Source organism: Coturnix japonica, chromosome 3, assembly GCF_001577835.2.
Source record: "Coturnix japonica isolate 7356 chromosome 3, Coturnix japonica 2.1, whole genome shotgun sequence".
Classification (NCBI taxonomy): domain Eukaryota; kingdom Metazoa; phylum Chordata; class Aves; order Galliformes; family Phasianidae; genus Coturnix; species Coturnix japonica.
The window spans coordinates 35,255,836-35,278,146 of NC_029518.1; the positions used below are offsets into that span (position 1 = coordinate 35,255,836).

Genomic DNA, 22,311 nt, shown 5'->3' on the forward strand with positions numbered 1-22,311 from the left:
AGCTGGAAACTATGTAACTTGGGAAAGATGTAATACTTCAGTGAGAGTCATTTGCTTTTTAATAAGAAAAGTATTTGATGTGTTTTAATTCATTTATTTTAACCACAAAGAATAGAGGAAAAAATGTCAGTGTGTCTGTGTGTGTGTACTTCATAAATATCTAAGAAACTCCAGCTATATATCTGCACTTACGTGTATCTGTACAATGTTAGTGTAGCATTCAATGCTATCAGCTGATCTACTGGGCAACTTTACTGGGTATTTTTTCTGATGAAGTAAACCTTTTTCCTTAATTTCAAAAGAATCTTGGTGACTCAAGATAAAATTGTCTCCTCCTGCTGGTTTATATTATATCCCTTCTATATGATTTAAAGCTTTCTCGTTTTATTATCATTTGCAAATGGTGGCAAAGAAAAAATGTATGCACAATTTTCTCCTGTATTTGATTTAGTCAAACTTACACATTCACATAATGATAAAATGATTGAGGCTGAGAACCTCTGGAAGTCTTTTTGTCCAGCCTCCCTTGCTCAGGTAGAGCCACCTAGAGAAGGTTGTGTATGCAGTTGAATATCATAGAATCATAGAATTACCCAGATTGGAAAAGACCTTGAAGATCATCAAGCCCAACCGCAGCCTAACCAGAACCCTAACTCTAAAAACCCTACACTAAATCATATCCCTGAGCACCACATCCAAACGGCTCTTAAACAACCAGGGATGGCGATTCAACCACCTCCCTGGGGAGCCTATTCCAGTACCTAACTACCCTTTCTGTAAAGAAGTTCTTCCTAATATCCAACCTAAACTTGCCCTGGCGCTACTTGAGGCCATTTCCCCTCATCTTGTCATTTGTCACTAGTGAGAAGAGACCTGCCCCACTCTCACTGTAAGAACCTTTCAGGTACTGTAAGAGGGCGATAAGGCCTCCCCTCAGTCTCCTTTTCCCCACACTAAACAGCCCCAGCTTTCTTAGCCTCTCCTCATAATATCTCCAGGAAGTAGGCTTCACAACTTCACTGTTCACATTTCACTAGTAAAATAAAAAGACAAATCTTATGCAAAAGTGCCTCATGTTCAGAGGGAACCTTCTCTGTTTGTTTTGAGTGCAGTGGCACCTAAACACAACAGAAACGAGCCTGACTCTGTCCAGGTCTCATCCTTCTATCAAGTTTTCTTATACACTGATCAAATTCCATCATTTCCCTAGCCATGTGCCTTTTCTTTTCTAGCTGAAAAGTTCTAGCTCACTTAGATTTTGCATTTTCCTTTGTTAAACTAAGGAGTTTCTTCTCTGCCCATTTCTTCAACCTGTTGAGAATCCATCTGAATGGCATCACAACCATCTTGGGGTATCAAACACTCATCCCAGTTTTATATCAGCAGTCTCTAAGTGCATACTCTGTACCCCTATCTGGATCATTAATAAAGATGTTAAACAGGATTGGACTCCATATTGAACCCCAAGGTTCACCACTAGATATAGTCATTTAGTTCAACCATACCACTGATTACATCTCTGTGAGTCTGACACTTTTCAATTGATATCACTATGCATGCATCTAGACCATACTTTATGTATGTACTGTAACTGATAGAAGCTCCGGGCTTCAACTTGTTCCCTTCGTACATCAGTCAAAGTAAAATACACATAACCATTTAGAGTATGATTGAGGGATTTTTATCTTTCTCTATCAGAAGTATGGTCAGTCTGTCATTTTTCTTTTGTAAAAGAAATGGAGGAAAGTTTCACATAGCAAAGTTTAAAATATACCTTGAAAACTGTGTTTCACTGAACTGATCTTAAGATTGGGGTACTATCACTCTAGATGATTACTATGCTGCTTGCAATTGCTGTAATTTGTTGATAGCTTCGTTGTCATCTGTAGTTCAGTGTCTTGATTCTATCTCAAAGAATTCAGGAGATATTAATTGAAAGTCTTTTTGCTTGCTGTGGGAAACTGCCTTGAAAAATACCATTTATCCTCCCAATGAAGTAAAGAATCAAAAATGTCGAAGGACCCTGGCTATGGCCATCCAACCAATTCTTTATCCATGTAATAGCCCACCCTTCAAATCCATCTCTCTCAAATTTAGAGATAAGGATGCGGTGCTTATCAAAGTCCTTGCACAAGTCCATCATTTGCCCTCCTTTTGTCCACTGATGGTGTCACTCCATCATGGAAAGCCACCAGATTGGTGAGGCATGATCTTCCCTTGGTGAAGCTGTGCTAGCTGTCTCGGTTCACATCCACATCTCACCTGTACCTTAACATCTCTTCTAGGAGGATCTGTTTGATGATCTTCCTGGGCACAGAGGTGAGGTTCACCAGCGTGTAGTTCCCCATGTCCTCTTTCTCCCTTTCTTCAATGTGGAAGTGATGTTTCCCTTTTTCCAGTCACCGATGACTTCACCTCGTGGCCATGATTTTTTAAGTATGATGGAGAGCATCTTTGCAACCACATCAACCCATTCCTTCAGAACCCTGGGATGCATGAAATCTGGCCTGATAGTCTTGTACACATTCAACCTTGTGACTTGGTGTTGGTCTTAGAATAGGAGGAATTTCGATCCCTGCCCACTTCTTAGTGCTTCCAGGATGCAAAAGAGGTGAGACGTCTGGCTGACCATGAAGACTGAGGGGAAGAACTTAAGTACCTCAGTATTCTGCATGACTGAGTATGCCAGCTCTTTGTTTTCATTTATCAGAGTGGGTACACTCTCCTTTGCCTGTCTCTTCTGCCCAATGTATCTAAAGAATCCCTTCTTGTTTTTCTTCACATCCCTCACCAAGTTCAATTCCATCTGCACCTTGGCTTTCCTGACTCCATCCCTGCACATCTGGACAGCATCCCTATATTCTTCCTAGGCCACCCATCCCTGCTTCCACTGCTTATACTTTTTTTTCCCTCAGCCTGACCATCAAGTTCTTGCTCAGTCAGACTGCTTTCCCTTCTGCTCTGTATCATTTCTTACACTATGGGATGAAGAGCTCTTCTGATCTCAGAAAAGCATCTTGTGCTTGCCAGCTCTATTCTGTTGCTGCGTCCCTCTGGACGGTTTCCTGGGGGATCTCATCCAACAATTATTTTAACAGCCTGAAGCCGGTTCTCCTGAAATTCAGGGTCCTGAATAACATTTTGCTCATGACTGATTCAAGTCTCTCCTGAAAATGGGGGTCTACATCTTAATCCTGTATCTCAACTATCTTAAAGATAAATTCAAAATCAGATTTCATTCTGAACTCAAAACATTAGGTCTCTAGGTGGTTCTTCATTTATTCTCTTTGTTACTTAAATTTTCTACTTCATAATATGGAACATAATATAAATTCTTCATCCTAGAAGAATCCCAACTCTGGGTTTTCCAAATCTTCTTACAGACTTCTGGTTAATTTTGAAACTGTTTCTCTTTAATGTCACAAAGATCTGTTCTGTTTTTCTCAGTGATTCTTACTTCTTGCCAATAGTTACTCAAGCCTTTACCCCCCATAACTGTTATCTTCAGATGTGCTCATCTTCTTATTCTCTGGGAACTGGAGATGTGTCTTGCTGTTTTTCTGTACCACTTTCCATCAGTGGAAATTGCAAGGATTGTTACTGCCTCACTGATTGCTCAATGGAGTCAAACACCATGGTTGCTTTCTGGTTTTTTTCTCCCATTTTTTATTTGCTAGCTAGTTCCTTTCATTCAATGCATGTGTCCTGTTGATATTCCTCCTGTTTTTTTTCATACAACATTTTGGGCACAGAGGCTTTTAAGAAGCTTCAGAATTGTTTGTCAGCTTGCTAAGGCAAGATTCTGTAATAAAGATCAAAAGACAACAAACTTTTTTTTTCTCTCCTTTCATAAAGGAGAGAATGTCAGTTTCAGCTCTTCAGAGAAGGGCTAACCAGACAGTTATTATCCCCCAAAAACTAGGAGAGAAAAAGTGAGAGCAGCCCTATGGCCCGAGCTTGCCTTAAGCAGTTGCGTACATCTGTTGTGTAAAGAAATTGGTTTAAACTAAAACTCATTTAATACTTTTCAAATGGTATTTTTTCCTTGTTTGACACCTGTCTATTGCTAATAGACTTCTTAGATGTCATAACTTGGGAGTGTTCTCCATTACATTTTTTTACCAAGTACGTTGTCTCTGGCCATTTGGATTTTATCCAATATCTTGAGCTTGCTTTGTAGTTGATGTAGGGAGTCAATAGAGTTCAGGGATTACCTTTGGGATCTACTTCAGAGATTCACAGAAAGGAAAGCATGTGTGTATCTTACTTAATTGCACAACAAGTCTAAGAAAAACTAAGCTAATAAACTCTGCTTTTTAATCAAATCCCTAAAATTATATGAAAATAATGTGTTTTATCATGCGGATTTAATAGATGTGTGGTAAGCGCAAGAATTGCTATAGAATAAGGACAAACATACACAGTAATAGAAGAGATAACTTTCACAGTTTGAGTTGAAGGATTGCAAGTAGTTATTGTACTGATACATATACATAATGTCTCTTTATTGGGCAAGAGTATATATTTTGGTTTGAAATGGTGGTGGCAATGGAAACTTTGTCATTGCAATAAAACTGATGAACACCAACAAATATCTTTTAATCCCTACATCCCCTTTAGTAGTTCAGGTCTGCAACACATTCACCTAATGTTTAATTGTAACCAGTTATTACAGTTTTGTTGTTGTGCTAACAAATTATCCATAAGGATGAATGAAATCTGAAAGTGAAAGACCGTGATTTTGTTGGTTCTTGACACCCCCAAATGCCATTGACACGTGTTAAAATAACTTTACCCTAAAATCACTTTTTCAAGTAATTAAACTAATGTCTGCATGATTGTTTACCAGATCAAGCAGTGCTTTTCGTATCCTTTCATCTCTAGACTTTTATAACTTTGGAAACTGAGCGTAACATTTTCATTGTATGTATTTTATGAGCCCAACAATGTTATTTTAAAATAAGATTTTAAAGATCTTCAGATACAGATCTGTCTTTACTTGCTCTTTAAAGTGAATTTTGGAAGTTTAAAAATTAATTACGTAAATATATCATGGCATACAAGCACAAATTTGTAATTTTTATCCAGTGGAATAAGTTGTGATTTTATAAATAGGAGTTAGATAATGGTCTGACAAAGGGTTTTATAGGAAATTGCATTTAATTTCATCGGTTATTTTTCATACAAGATAACCATAGCTAAATTTTTTTTTGGGTCAGAAACAGTATCTTCTATCATTGTAATTTGTCCTTTAGATAAATACTGTACTGTTTAGTGTAGTAAACATACTTGTTTGAAGGCACTGGAAATAATCTTCTTTGATGGAGAACTTGTTGTCTGTTCTTATATCATGTTATAGGGATTCAGTTAGCAAGCTAAGTCAAACTAATAGTAGTAAAATCTATTTTGCTGTCAGAGTTCATGGTTGTTCTTACAGCACTTTAGATAAACTCTGCAAAGTAATTAATGAGGGACAGAACAGTAGTTGCCTTTCGCAATTACTAAGACAAACTGTGAAATCAATATCCTAATAATTAAAGTCAGAGAGGAGATGTTTTGTTTCTAACACTTAAGATTTATGGGAATGAAGAAATGAATGAAATAATACATAGAAGTCAACAGAGGAATGATTGAAATAGTTGCCTACTTAATTGTTGAACTTCCTATTCAAATAATGAACATGACTGCATGAAAAATTGCACAGCATGCTAACCTAATATTAACATTGCTTTATCATCTGCACATTCTTTGTTCTGTTTGTTTTGTATGTAAGGTTTTATGAATGTCTTTAATTGAATAATCAATCTTATGGGGTTTTTTGTGTTTTTGTCTGTTTTGTTTGGTGTTTTTTTTATCTGAGAACCTTCTGTGTTCACATAATGTTGTGGCACTGCTTTGGAAATGAATCAAGGTTGCACTGCTAGAGGCTATTGTGACTTAGATGTTGGTCTCATTTGTTGCACATAGTAATAATGTGGGGAATCTTAGGAAGACAAAGACGGTCTTAGGATATGAGAAGTTGAATATGACACTGAAGAAGTTCATTCTATTTCCAGTATAAATGTTTGTGCAATTCTATGCAATTTGCTTAACTTGTCTTTACCACATGGTTCGTTATTTTAGTAGTCTGATATATGTGCTCCATAACTTTTCAGAAGTGTCAAACAATGTTAAATGAACTGGTTTGAAGTGGTAGATGAATAAATGTGAAATTCATGCAGGGAAGATGGGAGAGGCTATTAAGTGTATCAAATTGGTCTTCTGAAATTAATTGATTATTTTATAATATTGGTTTCTCTGTAGCTCCATTTCTTCTTTGGTAGCAGACTGTTAAGGTCTTTTTACCTCCATAAGTAAGCTAAAAACAGAAAGTCATTCTCTGATACTCTGTGATCACAGGAGCTGGAAAGAAATGAGTTTTATACCCAGTGAAACTATACAGCTAGCAAATAATTTCTCATCATAAATCAGTGCAGAAATGCAACTGAATATCTAACACATTCAATCATAGTGATAATTACATATTGAACAGCATCTCCCCAGTGAATTCTGATCTTTATATGCATGGAATGTGATAAAGAGCTCTTTGCTAAAAGCGAAGTAATAAATATATTGTTTCACTCCACTGACTTAAAGAGAATAAAGTTGTATGCAAAATTAGTTTTGAGATTTCTTACCTTCTGAGTTCTTAAGCTTGCAAAAATAATGTTCTTTTAATGTACAGTTTTAGCATGATTCTTTAGATTTTGTTAAAAGTAAGACAAGAAATTCTATGTCCAACTACATCATCAGAGTTTGCAAATGAACTTTTACTGTCAAGTTTTGTTCTTTATTGTTGTTGTTGTTTGTTTATTTTAACCACAGAATAACCCTGAAAAATCAGGAATTCTGAGTTCTATTTTAGAGTATTCTAGTGACCCTTCTTTATCTCATCATTATCACAGCATCTTTGCTCTGCACTAGCTACTGATATTCACCCTCAGTGTTTCTTTACCTGTTTTGGACTCTGAGACTATGCCGCATGATAAGCACTTTTCCTATTCTAATACCATAAAATTCAGCAGCCAAAAGCATTGGGTGGTTTTCACTGGGTAGATACAGAATCTGTGGAGTGCAATTGTTACAGTTACACACATCTTCTTTTCAACAGCCTTGAATAACATTGCTAGCATTTTTATAATACCTAATTTTGATCTTCTTACTGAAGCACTGGGAGTGAAGATATTACTTTAAGATTTTGTTCAGAAGCCTTGAGGGGCAGTATCTATATGAATCTGCACCATGTATTTGTATTAAGTCATTTGTCCCCAAGTATTTTCAGGGTTAAGACTGTAAACGCTTTATAAACATTCTATTACAATTTCTCTAAGCGTTTTTACTTAAGTCAGAAATGATGAATGTTGAGTTTTCAACAAAAGCAAAGTTTAATTAAGACCAAGCTTAAGGACAGAGCAGTGAATTTTGACTGTTTCTTGCTTTAATTTGATGTGTGGCAATAGAATTTTTTAGGGTGTTCATAGAATTAAATTAGTACTTACTGTCTATCAAGCAGAGAAATAATAGATACTATATGTGAGAATGTGAGATATTACTGCAGTGGTAACCATTGATAGTATCTGTTAATGAATTGGTGAAACAATTATTGTTAATACAAGTCCAGCTAAAGTCTGCAGAAAATACCCCCAAAAGATCAGTACAGACTGATCTTTTGGACAATACTCTCACTAATATTATCTGAGCTTTCTTGGAATGCTAGTAATATTCAAACGTGTACAAACCAAAGTTGTAAGCTTTCTGTCTTGTCTCTTGTCTTCTGCTTCACTGTTTGTCTTCTCAGAATGGAGACTCCCAGCAAGATATTACAAAGTACTGTTTAGAAATACATGGAAAAAAATGCTTATTTGCTACTAAATCATTGACGTCACAGTGTAGTTAGTAGGAACAGGACAGATTATAAAGGATAATTCTCAATACCACTAAGAAATGTCTAGATTGCTGGAAAGCATAAAAAATGTTTTGTAGTTTCATATATTTAAATTTTACAATAAGGAATTGTTTGAACTTAAGAAATTTAAACAACAACAACAAAAAAGCTTTTATTGAAGAACTTGATGTTTGCTGATTTCTGAATGCTTTATTTCTACTAGTTCTTATTATGTGAAACTTTAATCATAGAACTATAGAACAACTTGGGTTGGAAGGAACCTTTAAGCTCATCTAGTTCCAACCCTGTGCTGTGGGCAGGGATGCTACCCAGCAGCTCAGGCTGCCCAGGGATTATCCAACCTGGCCTTGAATGCCTCCAGGGATGGGGCATCCACAGTGTGTGCCAGTGCCTCACCACACTTTGAGTAAAGAATTTGCTTTTAACATCACACCTAAATCTCCCTACTTTTAGTTTGAAGCCATTCACCCTCCACGCTATCACACTCTGAAAAAAAAGTTGATCTCTCTCTACTGTTTATAAGCTCCCCTCAAGTTTTGGAAGGCCACAATGAGGTCCCCCAAGAGCCTTCTCCTCTCCATACTGAAAAATTCCAGCTCCCTCAGCCTGTCTTCAGAGGAGAGGTACTCTTGCTTCACGTTAATACATAAAAGCTTAATATTTTCTTTTTTTGAAGATAAATGAGAGAGGTCAAAACTCTATTTTAACGTTTCCCGCCTGGTTGGCATGATAGCTTTGAAGCATGCATAGGGCAGCACAATGCTATAAGAACACCTTTAGGCACCCCCAGAAAAATGCCTGTACATCTGAATACAAGATTGTTTTTTCTGTTCTCTCCAGTGAAGTTGATCATAATTTTTGTTCATCCAACAGGGGTTGTTCAGAACTTTGTCGTATACCCATGGTGGAATACAAACTTGACAGTGAAGGCACCCCATGTGAGTATAAAACCCCTTTCAGAAGAAATACCACTTGGCATCGGGTGCCGACTCCCGCTGGGCAGCCTCTCTCTCGTGCCTCTCCAATCCTAGGAACATCTGACAGACTGCAGTGCCAGCAGCTTCTCCAGCAGGCTCAGACAGCCATTCCTCGCAGCACTTCTTTTGATAGAAAACTGCCAGATGGTGCAAGGTAGTATACCTTTAATGCCTGTCATTTTCCTAATATGCTTTAGATATCTCTGTTCTCTGGAATTTCGGTGTACTTGATTTTAAACAACTTCTGAACATTTGTTTTATTTTTGTGAGTTTCAACAATAATTCTGAGGTTGAATGAGAGGGAATTAATTGGTTATAGTTAATTCTATATAAGACAAATGACTTCTGTTGTTTGTGATGAGAGTGTACTATAAGAGAATCCTACTGATTAGGATGCCTACCTTTCCTTTTAGTCCCAAATCAATAAAGTGGGAAACTCTAATTACTTTTTGATCTAAACAATGTCCTGTCCTCCACCTTTTGGGATCCTATTTAAGCAAATAATGAGTGTAAATAAAATGAACCCATCGTTTTAAAATGAAAGATTTAATCTCATTACCAGACTATTTGCATAGTTTCAAAGGATTGTGTAACTCATTACTAGTCCTTATGCTTTGCCTTGCTTTTAATTAAACAAAGCAGAGCTTGTGATTTGAACATGTGTTGTATGGTAGGTGATGGGTTGGTATCTTTAAATCTTAGCTCTGTTCTAATTCAGTTGTAATCGTAAGAAAACAATTTATTTTTAAAAATTATAAATACATCTTCAACTATTTAGGAAAACTGTACTCTTTGTCCCTTATTGTTTTCATTATTTCTGCTTATGTCCTTTTCACTGGAGTGAAAATGTTGGGAATAGCTTAATTTATATAAAAACCTAAAGTACAATTCTTGTACAGCTTTAAAATTTCTGGCTGAAGTCTTTAAATGCTGTTATTGCTGTACTATCTACCTTACTTAGCAGTAGAGTTCTAATGTCTCATTACAGAAATTTTTGGTAAAATAAGAAGAAAATACATTGAATGTCCTCAAATACATCAGGTTTGATGAGTATTTGTTAAGCATACTAAATGTGAATGAATAGGAAAAGAATGAAAGGTTCCTGAAATGCTACTCATCTCCAAAAAATGTTCACAAACATAAATTTTAATTCTTACTCTCTATATAGCACATAAAAAGCTCAGAATACAGAGGCTCTCTCTTCTCATGAAGAAATTTCTAAATTACTTAAACAAATCAAGTGCAGTGGATGAGAGCTATTCTGGGGAAGACATGATTCAGAGTATAAATAACGAAAAGGGAGATAAGTGATCAGTTGTGATGTATGGGTCTGAAACATGAAATGTTCCTAATTGGCAGGATCTTTTCCACATAGGAAGAGGCATGGTTAATAGCTTGACAGAGAGATGTGCTTAAAAAACAAGTTTGAAGTAAGGTTGATTAGTACTTAAGGTCTTGTAAATGTGAGAATTTGTATTCAGACTAGAAAAATGATGAAGAGTTTTTAGAGGGTTGGAGCTGCAATGCCATTTTAGTCAAATTGAAGAGGAGTGAAGGCAGGGAAAAGTGGGTTGATAAAAGAAAGAAATTATCACAGATGATCTGAGAATGGACTAACATTGAAGTCTGTGATAAAGGGGCTATTTTTAGAGATAAAAAGAGGAAGAAACAACAGAAATGTTTGTAGATACAGCAAAAGGCTTTGTAAGGCTAGATATAGCAAAAGACATCAGCAGCTACAGTTTAAGTACTGTGACGTGTGACAAGTTAGGTGCCCAGACACAAGATGAAATTACAAACTGGGAGCTGAACACCTGTACTCCTAGATCTCCTGGGGAGAGTCCTTTGAGAAGGCAATTTAAATGTTTTTGTGTTCAGGAGGGTTTTTCCTGTAATTTGTCCTTGAGAAATACACAGATATGTTTGAAATCTACTTCTTTTAAGTGCCTAAAAGTGAAGCTTCAGTTGGACTCACTTTCTGGCTTTTCACACCCAGAAGATTCTGTGTACTTTAGTCTTTGAGTCACGGTGGTAGATGAGCGTGTTCTTTCACTTGGAGTCCAGAATCTATTCCAAGTATCAGACAGATGCAATTGTTCTGTGAAGGAACTGTGTGAGGCATCCACAGAACAAATTTTGTTGCCACTTTTTGTGTAGCAGGCTAATAAGTAGTCACTTGTCTGGGGATTAGTTTTGAGATCTGGATTTTTGTCTCTATACACCAGTATCTCAGTTTTGCAGACAATGCCCTAAATATTAGTTTGAAGGCTAGACATGGATGGGATGATAACTTAGCAATTCTTTAAAGCTGTGCAAGAAGTGCCACATTCTTGGCAACAAGAGGAAAGAACACGCAACTGAGACTCGGCTGTAGCCTACAGAATAATTTTCTTGATTGCGAAAGGCTCAGTCCTGTCAGTGCCTATCAGAATAGGATATGCTGAAGAGTTAGACACTCAACCATCTACGTGTTTATCATGTGTGTTTGATGGTTAGACAAAATATAATAGTATATGTCTTTGAAATTTTCAAGCTGAACTGTAAAGTTGCTTATTGAACTTCATGTCCTTGGGAAAGTGTGGCGCTTAAATCTAAAACAACCTTTTTCCAAGTGTTCCCTGAGTATATATATTCATTCCTACATAGAGTCTTGAAAAAACAATAAGAATTGAGATTAGGTAGCTGAGTGAAATTGCAGAGGTATGGATTGATACGCTCAAAAGTGAAGAGTTGGAGAGTAATCAAAAACAAATTTCAGCATTGCATTTCAGCTGCCCAGAAAGGCAGAGGTTCCTATGCATTAATTTATAGGTCTAATCCAGCTGCTCTGACTTGTGAGTAATCCCACTTGTTCAGAAGAAAAAATGGAAATACTCGATTAATCATTAAATAAGTAACGTATTTCAAAAATTCTGAAAAAAGAATGTACATTAAGGATAAATATTTTATCTGCATTGTTTGTAATAATGAATGTATATTAAAAAAAACAAACAAACAAAACCAAAAAAACAGCAAACAAACAGTTCAAGTCTGGAAGTCTATGAATACTCAGTGCACTGTTAATGACTCTAGTCAATATTACAGAAGTTCTCCAAGCAACCAATCTTCCTCCAGTGACCCAGGTCCCAGTGGGAGCAGCCAATGGCGACAGCAAGTGGGATATGATGGGTATTGATTTTATTTCATTTTTCTAATCTCCCATGCGTCTTCTTTCCAAAACAAATTTTATTTGGATGTTGCATACTGTAAATTTCTCTGGGAAATCTATTAGTTAACTTTTAAGACTCTTGAGGTTTACTGTATTTTAATCTGTATGCTGATAAAATTTTACTCATACTACTTAACTCTTTAGGAACAAACTGTTATTTTACAGTTTTGGGTAAATAACAAACAGTTCTTAGTTTTGCTTTCCCAGGAATGGGTCAGAAATGAGCTGGTAACTCAGAACTGAAACTATACAGTAATTTCTCCTCCTCCAGTTTCACTGGGGGAATATTTAATTTTAAAATGATCATTATAGTCTTGTAAGGTTTTATTTCCTACTGTTCTTGTTTCAGTGGCATCCATTCCCTATTGTCTTTCCTCAAAAAAGTAGTGGTATTTCTTCTCCCTTTAAGGCTGTTGCAATATGTAAATGTCATGTTTGCATGCACTGGTGCTGAAAGTTTTAGAAATCAGTTATCTGTGAGTAAAAGACCAACATGCTGTTCAGGTTTTAAAAATATTGTGTGAAAAAATCTGTTCATTACTTGAAATGAATCACTTTGTTGTACAAATTTAGCTGACAGTGGTTATAAAATGGTGGGATGTGGCAGCATTTAGATAGGACAATGATAAAGATTTTGGAAACTCTGTAAGAAGAAATGTAAATATTGAAAGCATCATCTTGACTATGTGAAACATTCCTTTGGCATAGCTGTTTCTGTGTGCAGATATAGATGCAATATCTTGGAGATTATTCACTGAAATCTCTGATAGATAAATAGGTGCAAACAATCAAAATGTATTTATTTATTATTTATTACTGTATATGCATAAAAATCTCTCTGGTGACATTTTACCAGCACATGGATTACTAACTGTGGCTTTATTTTTGTTATGTTGCTTTATGAAATAATCTAATTTCTGCAAGTTTTACAGTAGAATTTGTATTTCAAATTGTAATATTTGTAGAATTTCAAATAGATCTAATTCTGAAATGAGTGCAGACAATCATTCATAGTGTTATGCAAAAATGAAATAGCAAATTTTACAAAATATAAAGTAATTGATCAAGCAAACATGTTCTGAGTGTGAAACCTTGCAAAAATACTCTTGTTTTCTCCAGGGCTTAGTTTATTAAGCAGCTAAGTATACATAACCATAGTTATCCCCTGCAAAACCCTTTGCTCCAAGAATGCATTTATTTTTAAAGCTCAAAGTCATCATGGTCTGTTCACACTTAAGACTTAAGTGTGCTGTTGAGAAAATTGTATGTAAATACGTCTATTCATTGTTTGGAAATGTCACTATACTTGCTTGGTGGGAGAAATAATGAGTGCTTAAACAAACCACTTTACAAAATGTTTGCTTTGAAGAGTAGAAACTGTTGTTGTTTGTCATGTAAATGGTTTTCTAGAATAAAACCAAACGGCTTAATTTTCTGCTTATGTTAAAAGGTGCCAATCCCCTTTGCTTCATGAACACCAAGGTTCGGGCTCACTGGAGATTGAAGGAGGCAGAGAACGAGATGAAAGTTTGGAAGGATCTAGACATTCTGGTAATAACAAATACCGCATCTCAAAAACAAATGTTCTTTGTTCTTTCTACTGTAGTACTCACTGAAGTGCAGCCACCTTCTGATGTAACAGTTTTATACCCAAAAAGTGGCGATATGACAGTGAAAGCTGAAGCTGTTACAGACAGTCTAATAGAATATGGTATGGGATATCTAGATATGCAGATAAACTACTCCTGTACTTCAGAAAGCATCATGAATGATGGATAAGTGGTTGAATTTCACTTAAAATCTAGATTTTAATAATTCTGCAAAGTTGCACATCTTTGATTCCAAACAGTGTACAGGTTTGAAACCTGATGCTAAGCCATGTGCTCTTTTCTTTGTGCAGTATACTCATCTTTTTAGCATTCAGAAATTAAAACACAATTATTTATGGCAGAAACCAAGTGGCATGCACCATCGACCAAAATCCTCAGCTCCTACAAAGACCGGGCTTTACAAAAAGATGGCAGCGGCAAGGAGTCACCAAACAAACTTTCACATGTAAGTTTTTACCTCAGTGTCATTCAAAACTCCAAAATAAATAAATAAATAAGATAAGATAAATAGGAATCAATAAAGATGGCTGTTATAAGATGAGACTGTTTACTTGTCATATGCTGTAAAACAGAAAAAATGGTCATCACCTTACAAAGGAACCTTAGCATTCTTCTGTACATCCCCTTTTTATTCAACTCAGTTTGCCATATAACTGCCAGCTATGGGATAGCCAGTGAAGTTCACACAGTAAACATACAAGAGCTCAGTGGAACATTTAAGCGTCTATCCTGTTTGTTTTGTTTTGTTTTGTTTTTTTTTAAATCAGATTTGATGTAGGGAAAAAGAAGTGAGATGAATCTTACCTAATACCCTCAAGCTCTTTCTTTCTTCTTTTTTTTGGCCTTTGATGATTATCATATTCCTCCTGATTTTACTCTTTTTTTCTGAATCTTACTCTACTACACAATACTTAGAAACACATAAGAATTAGGGTCACACTGAGCTTTTATACAAAAATTTCTCATGGCACAAGGAAATGGATAAAATGATCCTGAGCTGTGGTGAACTTTGAACTGTTCAAGATGTCTGTATCTATAGATGTTGGCCAGATATGGAGCTACTTGCAGAGTCAGGGGTGCCTAAGCATGTACATTCAATGGCATACAGGAAATCTTTGGGAGGGTTCATATATTCTCTGTCTCTTCAGAGACTGATTTAATGACTTTGACCTTTTCTTTTTCTGTTCCTTTCCACTTTGGTTCCATTTTACATTTACAGTAGAAAGAGAAGTGCTTTTTTGCCGGACACTTCACAAATTAGCTCCTTGGAAAAACTGTTCATTTGTATATTTGTCAGTTGTTCTATTGTTTTTAAGGTCAGAGCCATTTTGTAAGGGTTATTATAAATACAAATATAACCCTTACTTTTTTGAAAAAATAATTTTCTCAACTTTTGAGGCATGTTAATTCCCAGATGGAATAGGAATGTTATTTTTGGAGTCTATCTTTCTAAAGTGCTTTTACAGTTACAGAGCAAGAACTATGTTTATATACATCTGCTAGGAGGAAGAACTCATTAAAAAATGAAAGATAAAAAATAGAGTTAGTCTCCCTTCCAACTTATGTTCTACCTAATAGAAGCCCATCTGTCCTTATTGTGGCTACTCAAAGATAATACAAAGATAAGTCAATCCAAGATTCTATAAAATCACTTTGTAGAAAAACAAAACAAAGCATGAATACTTTATTGACACAAATGTGTGGCATAATTCTTACACTTCAGTTGCCATACTTAGTTTGGAGGCCTATTACTTAAGTTACTTTCATCTGGTTCACATACATTGCACTTGGCTGCAGTTCAAGCAGCCATTGGATTTGATTCAGTAAACAGTGTATTTCACCTGCAATGAGAAAAAGCCAAATAATTCATTCTCCAGTGTTCTTCAGACTTGCAGCAGAAATTGTTTAAACAATTATGAATGCTTCTTGCTGTAGCAAATGCTTGTTTCAACTTTCCAGAAATTCAATTTTATGGATGTTAAGCAAGTCCTATAATCAAAAAATTCAAGTGTGATCTTATGATTTGCAATATAAGATGGAAGTAGTGTCTAGTATTAACTTTTATTTGCTGTCTCATATTATCACCAAGGTTGGAAAAGACCTCCTAAATTGTCTAGTGCAACTGTCCACCTACCACCAATATTTCCCCACTAAAGCACATCCCTTAGTACCACACCTAAATGTAGGACAATGACTCAGCTACCTCCCTGGGGAGTCCATTCCAGCACCTGACCACACTTTCTGAGAATAAATTTTTCCTAATATCCAACCTGAATCTCCCCCGGCACAACTTGAGGCCATTCCTTCTAGTCCTATCCACATCAGCTTTTAGCCTGTCTAGCCAATTGTGCAATTATTTAATGGAAACAAGTTGTGTCATTCTTTTTTCATACTTTATAGTTATAGCATACTGTAAAAAACAATAATCTTTGAATGGCACAAAATCAGTAATTTGTATGAAAATTAAGAGTTCACCATTTAACTTGAGGTGTTTCTTTTTTGTTTGTTTTCCTCTTGCTGTTAAGATTGGAGATAAAAGCTGTTCAAGCCACTCAAGCAGCAATACCCTATCTAGCAATACATCCAGCAACAGTGATGAAAAACACTTTGGTTCTGGAGATCTTATGGATCCTGAGCTGCTTGGATTAACATATATAAAAGGAGCTTCAACTGACAGTGGAATTGATACAGCTCCTTGTATGTCTGCTCCTCTTCTGGCCCCCCTGCATCTTGCTGGCAGCAGGTCCGGAGTGCATTGTCGTACTGAGCAATGGACCGAGTCTTCTGAAACTCCTGGGCTAGATGAGGATCCAGCTAAGATGTATGCTGTTCATAGCTATGCCTCTGCTATTTCTGCCAGTCATACGGCTGAAGGAAGTATGGGAGACCTCAGTGAAATCTCTTCTCATTCCAGGTATGTGTTTTATACGTCTTATAAATCTTATAAATCAGTGGTTTTGGTTTATAGATTGTTGTTCAGAGATTTGTTGTTGTTGTTGTAGTTATTTTCTTTGTTTTTTATGGGAGGTAGTTTTGACTGATAGTATAGTTTTGATAGGAAAGGTAGGTGCATACTTTCATACTAAGCTTTCACCACAACTGTGATAATGTAGAAGCTCCGCATTTACTCTGCTTTGTACGTGTTGAAATTTAGTTTTACAGATTAGGAAGAAATATGCTCTTTTTCTGGGACTTCATCATAGAGGGCTATAATCAATTTCTGATGGCTAAAGTATGTGATTTCAGCACTTGTGTGGCTGCATTCATAATTAAGATTTCATGCAGCTATTAAGTATTATGCTGCTCTCTTATTTGGAACAAACATGCCATAGATTACTCTAAAAATGATTAAAAAACATATAGATTTATATAGATTTTAAGTGAGTTTACTCAGGCATTTACAAAGAAGCAATTATCACTGAGGTGACAACTCATGTTAGGACTGACCAATTCCACTTTGCAGTAGCAATGTTCAGCTTCTAATCTGTGTACCAAATCCTTTCACCACAAGACAATCTTCGACTTGCAATATGTGACCTGATCGTATTATTTAAACTTTTCTTCAACATCTTTCAAATTATCCTGGAGTGATGAATGATTTTACAGTTTGTTTCAAAAGCTGACATCATCTTTATAGCACCTGAAGGCTTATATTATTTTTTTAAAATCTCATTATATAGATGTGATGTTGCAATACTGTAATGTTCAAAGCGGAGCAAGAAAGTTAAGATTTTAGTGCTATCTACTGCCACATCCCATGTATATTTTCCAGCTGGTCTGACACTGAGTTTTTAATTGTTCATAATTTGCAATGATGAAGCTCTAGCCTAAATGAGGCATTTACTCAAAATTAGTTTATAAATGTTAAACAGTGTGTGTGTTCTACAATGGCTAAACAGCATAAAACTGAAACAAAAGCCCACAGAGTACTGGATAGTCATAGATCTATAAATACAACATTTCCTTATTAAAGTTGAATTTATTGAATAAAAAACATGATGATTCTGTGGCTCTGTGATGATTCTATGAATAAATTAAGTTCAATTGGACATCAATTGGTTTGATTCTCTAACATGATCAGATAAAGAGCCCCCTGAAAAAATTGTCTATGAAATAAGCCTGCTGCATGAAACACTATTTCAAACTACAGGGTTGACTTGAGCTGTGCACAACACCGTGTCTTGCAGCTATGTTCTTAATGGCTTTCTCTTTCCTATTTTATATTAAGTACACACACGAATTATCAAATGCCTTTAGGTTACTGTAGCTGAAGCAGCTCCGTTGCCTTTAGGTTTTTTTCACTCACATAGACCATCAGTACCATTTGGGTGCTGAGAATATATGGTACTTATTCCAACCATTGCTTTGAACTCATTTAAAAGGAAGTTTCTGAAAGTATTTTGTTTCTTAGAAAAAATATCCTGTTATTTAAAATATACAGAATGAAGTTGGATGATCAGTTTTTCTGGAGTTTAGTTACATAGAGAAATCTAAAGTACTCTGAATAGAGTCCTTACTGTCAGTCCAATATATTTTTTACATTATGCTTCAATGCTTGCTTCACCTTTAGACTTCAGTTTTCCATTACCAAATTATTCTGATTATGCCTTTACATATATGTCTTGATATAATTTCTGTACATCTTTGCAAGGATAACAAGCATGAAAGCAACCATACTTCTTTTAACATCACCTCCATTAATGTCTTCCTCAAAAAACTCCTTGTTTCTGCATTTGTGGGGACTAAGAGAGACGATTGAAGCTTCTTCCATATCAAGCAGTTTAATCAGATCTAATGACATCTAATGCACAGTGCATGTGCTTTGCTTGTATTTGATCCTTTGTGAGTGAATCCTGTGCTATGTTAATAGGTTGGACTGTCTTTGGTATTTGCAAATCAGCAATGAAAGTTAGGAGCTGTTGCTTTAGTTTCCAGTCTAATTTTAGTTCAGATCCTTGGTTTATGAATGTGTTGGTTACTTCGCCTGCAAGATGAAAAGAACAACTTCATTCTTCAAGAAAGTGTTTGAGTTAGTTCATTTTGAATCATTTTGAGAGTCGTCAGAGGCTGTTATTTGTAATAAAAAAGACTATTAAAATCATCCAGAGAATGGTACTGAATGAAAGACCGAATTTAAACTGGCATTAACTTGAAAAATCAAAGTGAAGAGGAAAAGACACAGAATTCTTACCCTTAGAGAGATATTTGGGGTAATTCCCCATATAGTACCTTCGCATAAATTGAATTATAATATGAATAATCTGTGTTTGTGTGTACATATTTACTGAAAAAAGCACATACAAATCCCTTTTTTTTTTATTAAGCTTGTGTCTTTAATTTTGGCTCACATCATGGTTTGTGTTGGCATTTCAGCAAGTTAGTTTGGATATTACTTGTTTTAAAAGATCATTATTATTTTACTATCATCAAAGACCTTTAATATATATACATATTTATAAACAATACACAGAAAATTACTGTACTGATGTTGCTCCCTTGATTTTCACTTGAGAAGAAGTTAACACTGAGAATTATATCTGAATTTATGGGGAAGAATTTTTCATTTGCTGTTTTTTTGTAACAGATTTTGTTTTTGCTTTTGTGTGTTTCCTTTGCTTTTCCAGTGGGTCACATCATTCTGGAAGCCCATCAACACATTGCTCTAAAAAGAGTGGCTCCCTAGATACCTCCAAAGTCTATATAGTGTCGCAGAGTAGTAGTCAACAGATTTCTGGGTCAGTTTCGAAACCATACCACAGACAAGGAGCAGTGAGTAAATACGTCATTGGGTGGAAGAAATCAGAAGGAAGTCCTACACCTGAAGAATCTGAAATTTCTGAATGCCACGAGTAAGAATTCTTTCAACTATGTTTGGGGCAGAAGGGCAAAGGAAATATATCTTAAAATAGGATAGGAAGATGAAAAATTACGGATTCTATTTCACATTCAAATGTTTGGTTTATTCCTGCGCCTTGATGTATGTCCTTTTCGAATCTCTGGGAAACAGATGGAAAGCCACAGTTTTATGTCTAAAGGCCTTTTCAAGAAATCTTTGGGAATGTTACAGTTGTTTGAAAATAGCTTACTTCTTAATATTTCCATATTAAACCTGCCTACCTTGTTGCAAACTCTGTCAACAAATTAATTAAAGATTGAGAGAGATGATTATAAACTGAGCACAAGTCTATGTGGATAATTAGGAAAACCAATGCCATTTTGAGGTATTTGAGTGGTTTCCATGTATTTTTTTTCCGATTTATTTTAAGAAATAGGTAGGAACTGGTGGATAGGATCCCATAAGACAAAGGTCAAGTTTGTGATCTCTGATGCTCAAGAGATTATGCACAATTTGCAGGCTTCATTAGAAGAGCATTGTTATTATGTTTTTAAACAAGTAATATTTAGACAAAGATACTCATATCAGTTACAGTTTAATGTAGGAATAGCTCTTTCAGAGTGTGTTACTTGTAGGTGAAAGGAAAACACTTGCGTTCAGAAGAAAAGATGTAGTACTTCAAATAGAGATGAAGCTTTCCAAGTACTGCAGCAATAATAACTAATATTTGAATCTGCTATTTTGAAACAAATGTTTAAATTTCTGTTACCTTCAGAATCATTTTGTCTGATAACCTCTTTGATTTCTTTCTGTGCATAATCTGTTTAGTTCTATGTCTCAATAAATCGTATTCGGTCCTTCATATCTTGATAAATTTACAAGATGACATGCAGCCCCTGATTTTCAAATGCCTAGTACAGGATTACTCTTTGTTTAATAGGAATGGGATATTTGCACCTCGTACTTTATAATATATGTGTGCATATTTATGAGATAAGAGCTTGATGTTATCTCTAACATTTCTAATTTTCAAAATCTAACAATACTACTGCTTTACTACCTTCCTTGTTATTTACATTACTTTGTAGTATTGTACATGTGATTTGATTATTTGCTTACTTATTTTAGGCTTTCAAATATTAAATTGTTCAGTCATAGTAGTACTTGCATTTGAAAAATAGTAGCTTCATTTATTCCTAGTTTTTGTATTTTGAAGTTCATGAACCCATGAAATATATATATATATTTTAATTTTAAATAGAACCCTTAAAACCAAATTGCATAATGAGGCATAGCATTTAGACTGAAGCCACAGCTATTCTGAAAAGCATCTTCAAGAGTTAGTTCAGTTTATGAAATGTTAATTGAATATGGCAGCACTTCTTATACCAGAAAACATTTTCAGGTTTTTCCCTGGTTTAGAGCACTTCTTCACCTCTTTCTTTCTAGGAAAGCTTTCTATACATCACAGAGAGGAAATATCCCTCTGAGGATAATTATGTTGAAATAAAATAACATCTCTAATTAGCAGTGATGTTGGAAATCAGGTCAATTGCTGAATGTTGTGCCAATATAGGATATAATTCACTGAGAATTACACTTTACCATAGCAAAGCTTGTTTTCTCTCCGCTGAGGACAGAGTCACTGATTATGCTGCACTTGACAGTAAGTAATGGATTCAAATGCATGTTCTATGTGACTGCAAATCTCTGGTTCCTTAGATTACATTTCAAGAGTAAATCTGCTAAAATTCTCTCCTTTCTCACTGGAAGGAGGGTGAAAAATAATAATTCAGCTTGACAGTCCTTTGTTGACTGTAAATACATTTTTATATACTGATAATTAAAGAAGACAGCTGTTTTATTTGTCTAAACAGCTGTATGAAATTGCTGATAATGAAACACACTTGGCACATGGCACAATTGATTATAAATATACTTCAAATGTTGCAGTTGATGACCATGGTAATTTTTTCAGTTTGGATAAAATACCACACTAGAAAAATCTTGATTGTCATATTTGCTAAGTAATTAAAAAAATATTTTGATTTGTGAGGAACTATTGAAAATGTTGATAACGAGTAAAACCCCAACAACAGAAAAATGCTGTGTGCGAAAAGGAGAGATACAAGTTGGGAGAAACGAGCATTATACTCTTTTTTTTTTCTTTTTTTTCTTTTCCTTTTTCTATTTTTTTCCCCCTTTCAGATCTTTTGGTGACTTAAGAATTTCATCTTGGACCCATAAAAACCACAAACAGTTTCATGTGAAATGTCTGGAACGTGTTCTAAATCAAAGCATGCTGTAGCAGGAGATAATTCTAACATGTTTTATTTTGTGCCTGAAAATAAATCCAAGAGCACTATGGCTTATTTTGCAATTTTTTCAACAGAGTATACGATGATATCGATGCTGTGTCTGCATCAAGTCCACTTCAAACTTCCGTGAGGAATGCCATTGTTGAAAGCCAGCAAGTCTTGTCCAAAGAAGATTTTCTGAAGTTGATGCTTCCAGAAAACATCTCTGTGGAGGAGGGGAGAAGAAAGGTTAGCTACTTTCTTTGTGTGTAGTTCAGACACAGTTATGTTAGAAATGATCTTCTGGGATTCAAAAAATTTATATAGGAAAGGCAACATCATTTTGCGTAAACTAACTATATTCCTTGGGAATGCTTTAAATACTGACCATAAATCTCAAAACATTGTCTCCCACATCATGAAAATTATACCTACTTC

General features: G+C 35.4%; 1 protein-coding gene across 9 annotated transcripts in view; it reads left to right on the top strand.

The window, feature by feature from the left end:
• Positions 1-22,311, top strand: part of SIPA1L2 (signal induced proliferation associated 1 like 2) — a 131,000-nt gene that overhangs the window by 79,785 nt on the left and 28,904 nt on the right. For 6 of the 9 annotated variants that reach the window (XM_032443332.1, XM_015857876.2, XM_015857870.2 and 3 more), the window contains 7 exons: positions 8,819-9,076; positions 12,007-12,090; positions 13,581-13,681; positions 14,079-14,185; positions 16,266-16,654; positions 19,365-19,589; positions 21,969-22,122. In XM_032443332.1, the coding sequence (XP_032299223.1) occupies positions 8,819-9,076; positions 12,007-12,090; positions 13,581-13,681; positions 14,079-14,185; positions 16,266-16,654; positions 19,365-19,589; positions 21,969-22,122 (1,318 nt within the window). The remainder of the gene's footprint in view (positions 1-8,818; positions 9,077-12,006; positions 12,091-13,580; positions 13,682-14,078; positions 14,186-16,265; positions 16,655-19,364; positions 19,590-21,968; positions 22,123-22,311) is intronic. The other 3 variants (XM_015857871.2, XM_015857875.2, XM_032443333.1) reach the window with 1 other exon arrangement.